Source organism: Anolis carolinensis, chromosome 5 (assembly GCF_035594765.1).
Source record: "Anolis carolinensis isolate JA03-04 chromosome 5, rAnoCar3.1.pri, whole genome shotgun sequence".
In the NCBI taxonomy this organism is placed as follows: domain Eukaryota; kingdom Metazoa; phylum Chordata; class Lepidosauria; order Squamata; family Dactyloidae; genus Anolis; species Anolis carolinensis.
Window position 1 is genome coordinate 144,555,281 of NC_085845.1, and position 14,567 is coordinate 144,569,847.

A 14,567-nucleotide genomic window follows, 5' to 3' on the forward strand; every position below is an offset into this window, starting at 1 on the left:
CAGTCTCAAGAGTCTTTATTGTAAGAACTGAAGTACAATCAGAGGGTATACCGATAGCCAAACATATAGTTTTCCTCTAACCCCAGTGTGTCATCACAAGAACAATGCTGTTTTTCCTGAAACCTTACAAATTCAATATTGTTTTAAGAATGCCATATCTGTTATGGTTTTGATCTTGAGTTCTGCATTTACTGGAAAAACAATGGGAAGAAGCATTCTTCAGATAGACATTGCGGAGTCTGAATTTGCCTCTTTCAAGCTGGTATTCAGAAGTCAGGTGCAGCTAATATTAACTTTTTTTGCTGAGATTTATTTTGATAGCAGTAATAAAACAAGTAATGCTTGACAAATTACACTGTAAATCTTCAGTAATCCATTTGTGCAAGTGCTATTCCGGACACTTTTTAATTTAATAATAGTTGTTCCTGAAGAAAATCCCTTAGGAAAGTAATGCTCTCTCTCTTTTTCTCTCTCAACTCTGCTTGAAGTGCTTGATATCCATGGACTCACAGTGTATGTACGAGGTGAGTTGCTTTTTCTACAATTTGCAAAATGGGATTGTCCAATTGTCCCCAGAATGTTTTTCATAGTTCAAAAACAAGGTTCAGCACTCTAATATGGAACAAAAAGACATTTTAATTCATCTAACAGCGATGTCATATTTATACTAATACAATAAGAAACTGCTCAGACATAAATCCCACTTAATTTGATGAGGCTAAAGGTGCAGAGAGCCTATATAAATTGGTAAGCAAAAAAATCATACAGCTTTTTAAAGTGGTTTACAGCAATAATTGAAAATGTCAGTACCACTCCTGGAAAAACAACACCTGTAACCATCCCCTAATCTAAAGATGTGCTCTACCTAGAGTTATGATGATATAAAAATGCAGAAGTTTATATAAATGTCTTTTGTTTGGACAGGAGTGCAATCGAAATTAAGATTCACAGACAGTGCAAATTTGTATCGCAATTATTTTTTAAAACTCATATATCCTGTGAGTGGGAAATCTATGCCCATTTGGATCAGTAGTTACTGTATTTCTTCAATTCTAAGACATGCTTTTCCCACTAAATAAACATCTCAGAAATGGCATGTGTCTCAGAACTGCAGTGTATCTTACGTATTTTTGGTGGTGGTGGTACTGAAATTTAGGTGTGTCTTACAGTTGATGGTCAGAAAGCCAAGAATCATTGTGTTTGAGATAACTGATGGCTGGAAGTCACCTTTACTTATATGTTTTCTAGAATATGGCTTTTATTTTCTGTTGTTAATGGAAAAAAGAGCAACAGTTTATTGAGTTGAGAATAAAAAGGACAGTTGGCATATGAGCATTTAAGAATATGTCTCATAATTTAGGCTTCAAGTGACATTTTATTTCCTCTTTTGAGGCAGCATGTCTACCAACTTTACTGAAATCATTTAGCCTATGGATATCTTTTGTTTGAAAAAGGATGAAAATAAATGTACAGCAGAAACTTTCTTCTCTCTCTTTCTCTCTCTTTCTGTATGTGTGAGAGAGAAAGAATGAGAGGAAGGCTAGAAATAGATTGAACTATACACATATGTAGTTCTTTAAGCTGCCATTTTATGGGAAATCAAGGTTCCAAAATGGTAGTTGAAAACTGCACTGTCAACCTGTCAGAAGATTATTTCTGAACACACATGTTTTTTCACTGTTGAAGAATTGTGCGAAGCAATTTCTCTTTTTTAAAATCTTGAGTAGCTTCAATTTTTTCATGCTGGGAAGAATATTGCCTTGAAAACTGTCTAGACACAATAATGTTGTTGTCATTGTATCCCCGGTACAAGCTAAACAGATCATTTTTTTTTTACTTTTTAAGAGCAACAATCTGAATTGATATTGTGTATTGTGATTGCTGGGCTTTTCTAAAGCAACAGCTTTGGAAAAACATGTTGGGAGCTGAAAGCTATTTTTATTCTTAAAAATAAAAAGTGACTGTATGTGCCAGATATACGCTACCAATTTTTCTGTATCTTTCATCAAGTAGTGTATATTATCATGTATAAATCTAGAAATGTTAGTCAAGGGGATTACTCTTTTTCTGATAGGAGTTAATTTGTACTTAACTCTTTGATTTAGTCAAGATCCATAATTTTGGCCCCAAAACCTGCCATCAATGTATGCACAAGGTCAATTTATAAATGAATATATAAAGTTTACATCAGAATGCTTTTGAAGTTAGAGAAAACAAATCAGTATAATTATCTCCTGATATACTGTAACGTTCCTTGAAGTCCACTGATTTCAGAAGTTTGGGCTTCTTTCAAAATTGTTTGTACCTAATACGATATCCTTTCATTTTATTTGAGTACCTGCATAAACAGAAATTAAGCAATTATTGAGAATGGAGGCAGACATTTTGGTTTCAATTTTATCTGGTCACTTTGGCATTAATTGCTTCTCATCCTTGAACATTTTCCAGAGCCTTTAAAAAATAACTCTGAAGAACAGTTTGAAATCAATTCTAAATTCAGATGTTGGATTCAGATGTTGGTTGCTATGAAACTGGGAATAATTGTATATATTTTTAGCTGATACAATTTCCAAAGTTTGTATTATTTAGCACATATAATTATTTTTGTTTGGCTCATTATGGTTTCAAGTTTGGGAGCAAGCAGGCTGGATATAGAAATTATTTACTTTTATGCTGTTTCTAAGGACAGTGTGGAGATAATTTGTCAAAAGATGCAGAAGGGTAACATTTATTATGCAGAGAATGAGTAACAATTCTTGGGATTAGGTTCCTTTGACAGGGATAAGTAGAAAACCATTCTCATGCCCTACCTGAAGGAGGCCTCTGCACATGAAGAAGAGGAAGAGGAAAACTAAGGCAACAGGTTCCAATTGGAGTGAGAAGAGGCTGGCCACCCTGTTCTAGAAACAGAGGCTGAACCACATCATTTAGACCAGAAGTTCCCTAATGTATTTGGCCTGCTGCTCCCTTTTCAGACAAAAAAACTATTCAGTGCCCCAAGGAATCTACCTTCTTTAAAAGAACAAACAAAAAGCTGCAGCAAAAAATTATGTATCTATATTTCTGCCAATGTCCTACAATACAATAAAGAAAGATGTTGTAATTGTATTTGATATTAAACTGTCAATATTAAGCTAAAATTATCAATAAATATCATTACATACACATATTCCTGCTAATGCATGTTGGACTTCCTGCCAATGCACAGCACTCTCACCTGCCAACACTTGCTTGCCTGTTGGTAGACTTGACAATTGATCACGTTTAACTTGCATTTTGTGTGTTTAATAGGAAAATAAAGTATTCACTATGACATTCACTCTGTAATACATAACAAATGAAAATATATTAACATTTTTTCAACATTCTCTTCTTTATGCTTCCTTCGCCTCCTTATTTTTATTCAGCACCCCCTAATTGCACCCTAAGTTACCATCACTCCCCTGGATAGTTCCAGCACCCCCCAGGAGGCAATATTACTGAAGAGAGTTAGAGACCAGGCCACTTCATTTTGGAATGTAAACCATAATGGCAGCAACCAAAGCACAGAAAATATATTTGCTAGCCTGATTTAAATGTGTAAATTATCACAGTCGATGCTGTTTCTTTGCTGCAAAACAACAGGTCCATGATTTTTATTTGATATCCAAATTTTTCTTGCTTCCTGATGTTCACCTTGATCCTGACTACTTCAGTCATGCTTCTGTTCTTGCTGGTCCTTTACCGGCTCATCTTCATTGTGCAGTTGGATCAGTCCTGTAGTGGTGACTAAATGCCACATGGGGTTAATATGGCTTAATCTTAGTGCAGCATTGCTCTGAGTTAAGCAACATCCAGGGAAAGCCCAAATCCTGACCCAGGATTAAGATTTTCACCCAACTGGGCTGGTTCCTAACTGGAATTGGCCACAGCTGGCATGAATACCATCCTGTGTTCCTGGACTCAGGTGTCCTAGGGACACAGGGTGACAGTTACTAGTCACCCCCTCCTCCCTGAATGGTATCTGTCCCTAACTGTAACACCCCATCTATCTTGTTCTTCAGCTCCCTTGCTGATGTCAGCTCTTTTAGCCCCCCACTGCTGGATGGCTGCCCAGCAGTACCAAACCATGTGCTATGTAGCTAGTAGGGACTTTCTCCCATCTCCAAGGGGGTGAGGAAATTCCTTTCTGGACAGCATACAGTGCCAATCCAGCTGGATGCCAGATTAACCCCACATTACTGGCCAGTGGAGAAGCCCCCCCCCCCATGGCATTTGGCATCCTGACACATTTATTGAATGGAGAGAGTTAGTTAACAGAATAGTAAAAGTATAAGTAGCGAATCAGAGAAGTAAAAAAGAGATGTAGCAGAAAGTATAACTTACCTATATTTTCCCATTTCCTTGAAAAAAATCCTCATTATCATATACTGCAAATATATAGTTATAAAACTTCAGTTAGTGAATTGTGTCAAGTTATGTAATCAAAAGAGGGCAAGAGAGGAGTTTCATTCAGTGAATTCCAAAATTTTCCAGAAGTTGGAAAAAACAGGGAAAAGAATCTCAGTGATTAATATTCTCCTTGTCAGCATGATCATCAGTTACCACTGAATCCTGTCTGGTATAGATGCAGTATGGATGTACGGAATGAAAGACATATAATGAAATAATCTATTGCTGCCTGTTTGCAAAACTGAGCAACTTGTGGTATTTTAAAGAAGATATCTCCCCTGCAGATTAGAACTAGTGTAATAATTATTCCTTGTCTCTATTTGTGGAAGTTATTTTTTGGTGAAATTCTGGCATGACATAATGTCATCAAATCAGTGTTTCCAATATTGTTTAACAAAGACATGAATTTTGAAATGATATATATTGGATATGCATTAGCAATGTACACGTAAGAAATGTTTCAAATAATCAATATATAGTAGTTCCCTGATAAACTGTCATGATATTTTTGAAGCTTTTGCAAAATTCATGCAATTGGCTGAAAATAAAAATTAATTTCTTATGAATTGCTTTCTTCCTAAAAATCCATTAGCTTTCCTTTTTTTCTTCATTACTGAATATAATATGATTGCAGTGTTGATTCAAGAGAATAAAGACCACATGAAACCCAAAAAGCCACTAAAAGGAAACTGTTACTCAGAACATTGTTTTTATTCATTCAATTAAGGTGACCTAATTTAAGTGCTGCTTCATTTGAGAGGCAAACATCCTCCTAATCACTGCGATGTAGTGTCTAAGAGTGTAAAGAGGTTTACTTGAAAGGTCCTCTGTATAGGATTCAGGAACTGTTTCCATAGTTTCCAAAGGTTTTAGTTACCAGCAAGCATTTTTCGAAAGCATGTTTCACATCACTTTCTGGCAGAGAAATGTAGATAAGTGGACAAAACAAATTTAATAGGAAAAATGAGTAGCAAAATAAATTAAATGGCATACAGTACTGAGAACTTGGAAAGGGTGCTATAAATGTTAAGGATCTCAGATTGGATGAAGCAAACTACAGTCCATAAAAGTTCATGTTTTTAAAAGTGTATTGGACTTTCAAGTGTTGTAGTATAATTGTTGATTTTGCAAAAAGAAATTAACATTGTAGGATTTTTAAAAATACTGTTTTACTTTTTAATTTAATGTCATTGGCCATGATATTAAGGCTGAGGATCTCTATTTTTAAGGAATGCACAGTTCTAGAAATAGTGTGCAATATGATTTAAAAAAGAACGATACTCAAAATGTAGGTACATCAGTATTGGCCTATCCACATAATTAACATTCATGAGATGCAAGAAAGAGATAAGAAAAAAGTAGTTCAACAGTCTGTTTACATAGCAGCCAATCAGTTGCTTGTGGCTAGCACACAAGAGGCATTACTGAATAAACTCCTCCCTGCTCATGCTCCCCACCAGGTAGCTAATATTACTCTAAGACTTTGTGTATCCATAGTGACTTAAGACCATTATTTGTGATGTCGCACGGCAGACCCCGTCCTTGTCGTGATTAAAAATGGCAAAGCAGGGCAAAAATACCCAGTGTGAAGAGGTCCCTGGTGGCCTCCATGGACAGAGAATATAAGGCTTTGTGTTTGGTACTAGGCACCATAATGCAGGATGTGATGGGGTTGGGATCACAGGTTAAATAAGGTTTGGCTGTCCCCTCACATGTTGCTTTGGATTGTTGCAAAGATTTGATACAATACTCTACCCGAATCTTTTTGAAATATTCTACCATTTTGCAGATGTTGAAGAAACATATTTTTTGCTAAGGCTTATCACACATATGTTTATGAAATAGCAATTCATTACTTTATTTCCAAGAACAGCTTTTATTTGTGGATAAAATTGATCTTTGTCAGTAAATTAGAAACATGCAGACAGTAATTTGGCAAATGATGAAATAAATTGATTCAAATCAAAGTGATTTTAAAAGAGTGAGGCTTTTCTGCTTCTCTCCAGTGTGACATTATTTTTCTGGCACCATAATTTTGACATTGTCATCTGGAAGAAAGGTCAAATGGTATATAACTTGTGGTGGCTGTGTTGATCACTTAAAATTTTAGATGCTGATTGAATGATCTTTGAAGGTCACTGTTTAATTATTGTATTTTTTTGCTTTTTTATTTTGCTTTTCCAGAATAAAAAGGATAAAATCATTTTGAATAGTATCACGTTTAGTTTGTTGCCTTCCTTGACTTGTAATTGCCAGAAGGGGAAGCATAAAGAATGTTAGGCCCATATGCCCTGCTTATAACCCAGGGAGAATAGCAATGTCTTGAGTTTTAAGCATTTCTCCCATCATTGCTGTAATTGACTTAATTGTTTCCTGCATTTCTTTGTTACTTTATATCAGAGATGGCAACTGCAGCAGGACTGGGGGCTACCACATTCAGGAATGTGGGGCAACCTGGAGGTTGCACTTTTGTAAAATACATTTTTAAAAAAAAAATATTATCTGTTACTTTTTCATGAAAAGGAAGAAGTAGTGGGAGCATTTGGAGAGATTGACAAGTCTTTTGTGAAAGAGGGTTTAAAAAAGGGATTTAAAGCAGAGATCTGTTTGAAATGGTTTAAGCTAGGAGAATGTAAAGGAGAGAGTCAAGCAAGAGGGGATGTAAAGAGGGATGAAAACATTTAGTGGCACTGACAATATTGCTGCTGGGGACTGAGAGAGGACAAGCAGCAAGGAAATTAAGCAGAAAAGGATGGAAGGAGAGGGTGGGAAGATGTAAAAGTGTGTAAAAGTGTTTTAGTTGCTGCAGCCAGTAGATAATTATTTATTCTATTTGTAAGCATTATTAATAGTATTATGGGAAAGCTAGCACGGTGAAGAGATCTGAGTCTTGGACAAAGACTCTGGAGATCAGGATTCAAATCTTTCTTAGTCACTAGGTGACCATGACCAAATCACACTTGCTAGACATAATAATAATAATAATAATAATAATAATAATAATAATAATAATAAAACTTTATTTATACCCCGCCACCATCTCCCCAACGGGGACTCGGGGCGGCTTACATGGGGCCATGCCCAGAGCAAACAATATAACAAGTATAAATACAACATAACATAGAGCAATTAAACAATACAATAAGTAATAATATACAATATACACTACAACATAAGAGGAAGACAGTGGCAAACTACCTCTAAACAAATGTTGACAATGAAACTCCATGTGATAGGTTACATTGCTAAGGTGAGCCTACTACCTTGGCAAAATTTGTTCAGAAAGGTATGTTGCCGTTGCCTTCCTCTGAGACTCACAGTGCTACTTGCCCAAATTGAGTACATAGAGAAAGACTACTTCATAGTACAGTCATACCTCAGTGGGTTTTTAAAGACCTACAGATCTAAATATATTCAGTACTAGAAACTGATCAAAAGTCTACTACACCAGAGAATTCATCAGATCTCACCAAAGGTTACATCTGCAATTGTAATTCAAATACTTATGTAGCTGACTTAGAAATGTGCAATCAAAGGCTGCTTTCAGGGTTTTAAAATTGTCAGAAAATATATTTCACTAGTACTCGGAACTTCAACTTTTTTACAATCCATCCGAAATATTCAAATATAGAAAATCTAGTAAGTAGAGATCAAGCTTTTCCTCAGGTGAGCTGAGTTTTTTTAAATGACTTAGAAGTTGCTTCTATTTGAAGCTTGTCTGCTATGATCAGGGGAATTTTCTATGACGTAAATATCGAGAATGTTAATCTTATCACAAATGTTAATCTTTTTTTAAAAAAAAACCTCATGGAACAAATCATCTTTGTGCTGCCCTTCCTTAAATACAAAAACATAATTCTGTAGCTACTAGAGAATATTTATTGGTCCCACTAAAACAGTGAAGCCACAGGCTTTCAAGAAATTTGCTATGTCAAGTTATGCTCATATTATATTCAGGTGTGAGTAAGAAAAATAATCATAAAAGCAGTATCTTCTAGTTCTATTTATTTTGTTTGCATGAGTACATGACTACAATGTTGAATTTTAGGTCCCATTGATTTTTTTATTAGTTTTCTTAAAATACATCCATACATCAATACCTCCAATACTCTTATATTTCACTCTTAATTCATTACATCAACTATAGAATATATATATATATATATATATATATATATATATATATATATATATATATATATATAGTATACTGTTTCTTTTCACCTCTGTGCCCCCCCCACCCCGAGCCATTTCGATTTACATTCTCTTTCCAAAATGGTCCCATTGATTTTTTTGAGTAGAACAATTATTTACTCATATGTTTAAGGCAATTCGAGGTGCTGGTTTTGATATTTAAAGTCCTACATATCTGGGACCTCATTGCTGTTTCCCCTAATCAGATGGGGGTAAAGGCCCAAAACTGTGCGTAGCTCCATCGGAGCTATTCAGAACTTGATTTACTTTTCGGCCATCAAAGGGGTGGGGGCACTACCTACATCATGTGATGACACTTGGCAGGATCTGTGGTAGAAAAGGAGTAAAGGGCCAATCGCTCCCCCCCCCCCCCCACACACACTCTCCTGGCACAACATTAATATGAGCCAGGAGAGCTGTCAGACCACTAATGGAGGCAAGTTAAGTTTTTTCTTACTTTTCAAAGTGGTTTGGGGAGCTTTTGGGGAGGGGGTGACAGTGTCCAGGTGTTCTCCCAGAAGGTTATGGGAGAACATCTGGACACCCACTCCAGAAACCACGGGCTTTCTGGGGTGTGTATGGACAGGCATCCAGGAACATTTGTGTTTTTTAAACACAAATGTTCCTGGGATAAATGCCTGTCTGGAAGCGCCCCTACTTAGCAAAATAACCAGGTGGCTGTTTAGTTCCAGAATGTGGTAATGAAGTGAATTGTCAGTGAAGCTAAACTTTTGATTTCATTTGTGCTGTTTATAATGGCTTGAGCTAAAGGATATCAGATGTCATTTCCATCTCGTAAGGCTGCTTGTTGGAGAAATTTTGTCATCTGTATCTTCCAAGCACACAAATGTCACAAATGTATCCAGTAGGTTTTCAGTTTGATTATTAACAGCATCAGTAGAAAGCCAGGTACTTGTCACATAAGATTTATTCTTTTCTGATCAGAAATACATTGACAAGATAATAATGTGGAAAATAGACATCAATAGCATTTAAATTGTTGACATAATGTTCCATTATGGTGACAGAAAATAATTTATAGCCCTTTAAATTCCACACACTAAAACAGTGTTTTCAGTGCATGGCATATATGTATGTATAATAAATAAATAAATAAATAAATAAATAAATGCATTTCAAATTATTTGCAGATGAACAAAAAGGATATGGGCCAATTTTTGAAGAACAGCCTATTGATACAGTCTACCCAGAAGAATCTCCAGAAGGAAGAGTTACTATGAATTGTAGAGCCCGAGGAATCCCTACTCCAACTTACAAGTATGTTAATGTATATCTGTATGTAAATGTATATGAATAGTAGTTCAATTTAGTACTGGAGAACTAAATATAACTGTTTATCTCAGTTACACTAGACAAATGAAATTATTGGTGACTTAATAACTCAAAAACCCACTGTATTTTAGAAGTTAAACTTCTGGATTTTGGCACTAGGATTGGAAAATGTGTAATGTTGCCTTGAGCCAGTCTGAATCACTCAGTTTCTCATGGGATAACAACTATAGATTGGGAAGCTGAGGGATCATGGGGAGGAGTGAAGGGAAATTGCACTATGACTTTAAAGCTCTTTGTCTGATTTTTAATGAGTATATAAGACTGTATATATAGAAATCAATTTGCATTCATATGCAAACACCCCCACCCTCAATCATATTCTGCTATGTTTAACCTTACCTCTCTCTCAGTTCTGGACATCGCTCTATTCTATAAGAAGAGCGTATACTTGTTCCAGAAGATGCATTAAATTTCTGGATATTCATCAAGAATATACAAATGTGTTCTATTCCCATAAGGTTTCATCATTCTATCTAATATTCTATATAGTTTTATTGTGATTTTTTTTCATTTTGCAAACTATATATGGCTCTACCTTCCTTTATGTTTGTGTCTGACTGAAAACCTGTTTTGAGTCTCTGACAAATCTCTGGCGCTGATCCTTCTCAGAGATATACGTATTAAAATTTAATTAGCGTCTTGTATGGAAAAGGTTGGGTATGAAATGGAAACTCCCCCTGGTGGTCAAAATTATATTTTGAGCTTTTCAACACCACATCAGTGTAAAGGGGAGAGCACCAACATATGGCAATACAGAATATCAGACCAGATGTGTGTTTTAGGGCATGTTCTTTCTGGTGTTCATTCTCTTTCAATAATATCAAGATCAAGCCACACTAGGTCATCATCTCTCAGCTGACAAGTATACAATTGGTGAATTCAATTATCTATGCAGTTGCAGATCAGCAGTTGCTGACCCCAAACTGGGCTTCTACAGAAGAAGTGAGCAACTACAGTGGGTACAGTGGTATTTTTCTGCTCTGCAATTCTCATGGACTGCTAAAAGACAAAGACTTCTGGAAGTGGACTGGAGATCTACTTCCCATTTTAGGAAATGGGCTATTTTACATGTTAAACAGTGCAAGCTGGCCCTGAAAACTGTTTGAAAAATGAAATGCTGCTCCTGTATGCTCCAAGTGAGGGAATTCACCTTTTTAGCTAGGAGAGGGAGCAGAAAGGGTGAAATTTAAAGAGTGTGTTCCACTGACTTACAAGGTTGCATGAAATAGTCAACACTATCACAAATGCTGAAAAACAAATGTATTCATTCTGTCAAAGTTGCAAAAGCTGTAATCAAATAAAAATCTGGGATCCTAATGATGAGAGTTTGGGTACTTATTCTTTCACATCAGCATCCATGCTTTCCTCATTAAGCAGTGCATGTTCACAGCCTTGAAATATAAGTAAAAGTCTTCTGCAGATCTTGCTATTAAACACAGAATGGTCAGACATGCAGGATTTGTGAAAGGACATTGGTGTTGGAGTCCTTCTTACCAATGTATCTGTATCCTATTCAAAGTACATGAACAGATATATGGGCTCATAATGTGTTATTAAGTAGGTCTGCCTATATGTTTACTGTTTAGTAAAAATTAAATCTGTATTTTATAGGTGGCAGCATAACAACTGGGATATTGATATTAAAATGGCCAAGGAGCACCATATTATGGTAGGAGGTAACCTGGAAATCAATAATCCTGAAAAATCAAGAGATGAAGGAAAATATGTTTGCATAGCATACAATGTACATGGAACTATAAGGAGCCGAGAAGCAACTCTGAATTTTGGGTGTAAGTTGCATTTTCCTTTTTAACAAATGAAAACATGTAAACCATTTTCTACTTGTTGTTTTTTAAACTCAATTTCTATGGCACTGGTTTATTTGTCATATAGTACAGCTACCATGTGTTCTTAAATGTATATATAAATGCTATATGAGATACAATTATATATCCAAAAATAAATATATCTAATACAACTCTTTCAAGGGATTTTAAAGCAGATACAGTTATTATTGGCACATGTATCTACTTAACATGAGGACTAGCAGTTCCACATAATATATTTTAGACTATATTGGCATGTCTTTTGGTGAGTCCTTCATGATCCTCACATTTCCAAATAGAAAAATTCAGGAGAAGCACTATGGATTTTATCTTGGCAGACTTGTATAAGTGTGTCAAAGACCATCAGAGATAGTTAGTAAAATAGTATCCATTTTCTCAAGCATGTTCTTTGAAGGTCAAAATAAAATAGTTTTTGGAAACAGGATAAAGCATTTTGGCATTTATTATAGTGTGAAGTGTACCTCTTATTTATTTATTTATTTATTTACGTATTTATATTCCGCCCTTCTCACCCCGAAGGGGACTCAGGGCAGATCACGATGTACACATACATGGCAAACATTCAATGCCATTAGACATACAGACAGAGACAGAGATGAAGACACAGAAGCAATTTAACATTTTCCAGCTTCCAGGCTTCATGAGGGTATGCTCGATTCTGGCCACAGGGGGAGCTGCTGCTTCATCATCCATTGTGACATTGAGTCCTTGATGGATTGCTTCCTCATTCCTTTCTGCATGCTGCTGGACAATTTTATGGTGTTGTAAATCAGTTAAATTAGCCTCCCCATATAAATGGTACCTAAATTTTCCTACTTGATAGATGCAACTATCTTTCGGGTTGCTTAGGTCAACAACGAGCTGGGCTAGTTTTAATGGTCTGGCACTCACGGCGATGCGGGCTAGCTTCGAACTCATGACCTCTCAGTCAGTAGTGATTTATTGCATCTGGCTACTAACCAGCTGCGCCACAGCCCAGCCCTCTTATCTTTGAATCCTGACTTACATTTTACTTTGCTATTGCAATGGAACCTCTATCTTGGCTGACCTCACAGTTCCAACCTGAGGGCTCCTGTCTTACTAGTATTAAGTCACAAAAAGATGGAAAAGAGAGCAAAAGGAAAATAGCAGATTTAAGACCAATTAGTTTTTAATTTTAATTAGCATTCATGGATATAAGCCCACTTTTTCAAACTCATACAGAAATAGGGTTATATCTCCATGCAAAAATAAAACCATGTAGTATTAAAGAGGCTCTAACATTTTTATTTTTTCTTCCCCCACCCTTTCTTCTATTTTTGCTGCAATGAGCTAACATGACTGCTGTGTTCCATTTGGACTATATTTACCATCCCTGCAAATTGTTCTTCTTTTATCTCTTGCATGCATCCTGTTCTCAGAAAATCTTAAGAGTAACTTTCTTCCCCTTCAAATATGAAGGCTTAATTTCCCATTGTTTGTGATGACATGAGTACATGAAAAATAATCCCTTAGAAATGTGTAGTTATCCTTTCTGTTTGATATTGGAATGAGAGAAATAAGTTGAAGACTAATTAGGTAGCTCATCATATTGTTTTGAAAGGGAAATGAAAAATGATTATTAAGAACAAACAACCAATATATTGTTGTCTATCTGTTCATCTCACTGTGAATTACTTTTGAATAGCTTTTTGATATATTATTTATTTCTGTAAGAGTAGTTGCATGTTATAACATGATTATATAACACATGTAACTTCTCTCAAATAGATCTCTACCCTTTTACACCTGAAGAGAGACATCCGGTAAAAGTAAAGGAAGGCGTGGGTGCTGTCCTTCTCTGTAACCCTCCACCTCATTATCCAGGTAATTAAATCCACATGTTTCAGCTTTTGTTGGAAGGACAGGACAGAAAATAACATGATTACAAAATCATTAACTTTGAATATGACTGTATAAGCTTCGTAAGCTGCTTAAACCCTGTAATATGAGACGTGCCGATCAACTTCTCCGCTTGAGATTTTTTTATTTCTTTAGAGAGTAGCTGGTTTTCTTTATACTAACTGTGCCTGGTTGTTTTAAAAGCTTTCATTGATTAAGCTTTATGAACATTACATGTAACTTCACATATAAATGAATGAACTTTGTATTTACAATTTTGTATTCCCACAAATGGTAAACAATCTTTTCAAGCATAAATGGAATTCACTTAGTATCATCTTCTGATATAAAGAAAACATTAGCCTATGAAAGAATATATTTTACACATGAAGTAGTACAATTCCTCTCATGGGGAATGGAGTTAGAAGAGTGTAGAGAGCAGCTAGTACCATTATTGCGATCGACATCATTATTTGGCTTCAAAAAGTACAATGGGACAATTTATCAAGAAGAGCTCCATAAGATGTCTCACAACCCCTGCACGTATTTTATGTTGAGTTCAGAGCCTCCTCAGTGCTTAGATGTAAAGAAAAAGTCAAATACTCTGAATTTGCTCCCTAAAAAAGAGGCAGCTAGCAAAGGTTTATTCCATTTGATATACTGTTTATTCCATTTGATATAGAAGTAATGAATTATATCTATTGGCCAAGAGCCTACATTGGATGAATATCTACAATGACATAATATTATTAATATGGCTTGAGGTGGGATACAACATAGTTAGAATATGTAGATTAAACAAAGGACCATAAAATACATGTATTTAAAAACTCAGAGTAAAGATTTAAACACCAATATTAATACAATGTAAATGTAAAATGC

The 14,567-nt window shown here is 35.6% G+C and overlaps 1 protein-coding gene across 1 annotated transcript in view; it reads left to right on the forward strand.

Moving 5' to 3' along the window:
• Positions 1 to 14,567, forward strand: part of cntn1 (contactin 1) — a 199,569-nt gene that overhangs the window by 139,680 nt on the left and 45,322 nt on the right. Inside the window, exons 5-8 of the mRNA XM_062982480.1 lie at positions 489 to 524; positions 9,777 to 9,903; positions 11,590 to 11,768; positions 13,575 to 13,670. Of these exons, the coding sequence (XP_062838550.1) occupies positions 489 to 524; positions 9,777 to 9,903; positions 11,590 to 11,768; positions 13,575 to 13,670 (438 nt within the window). The remainder of the gene's footprint in view (positions 1 to 488; positions 525 to 9,776; positions 9,904 to 11,589; positions 11,769 to 13,574; positions 13,671 to 14,567) is intronic.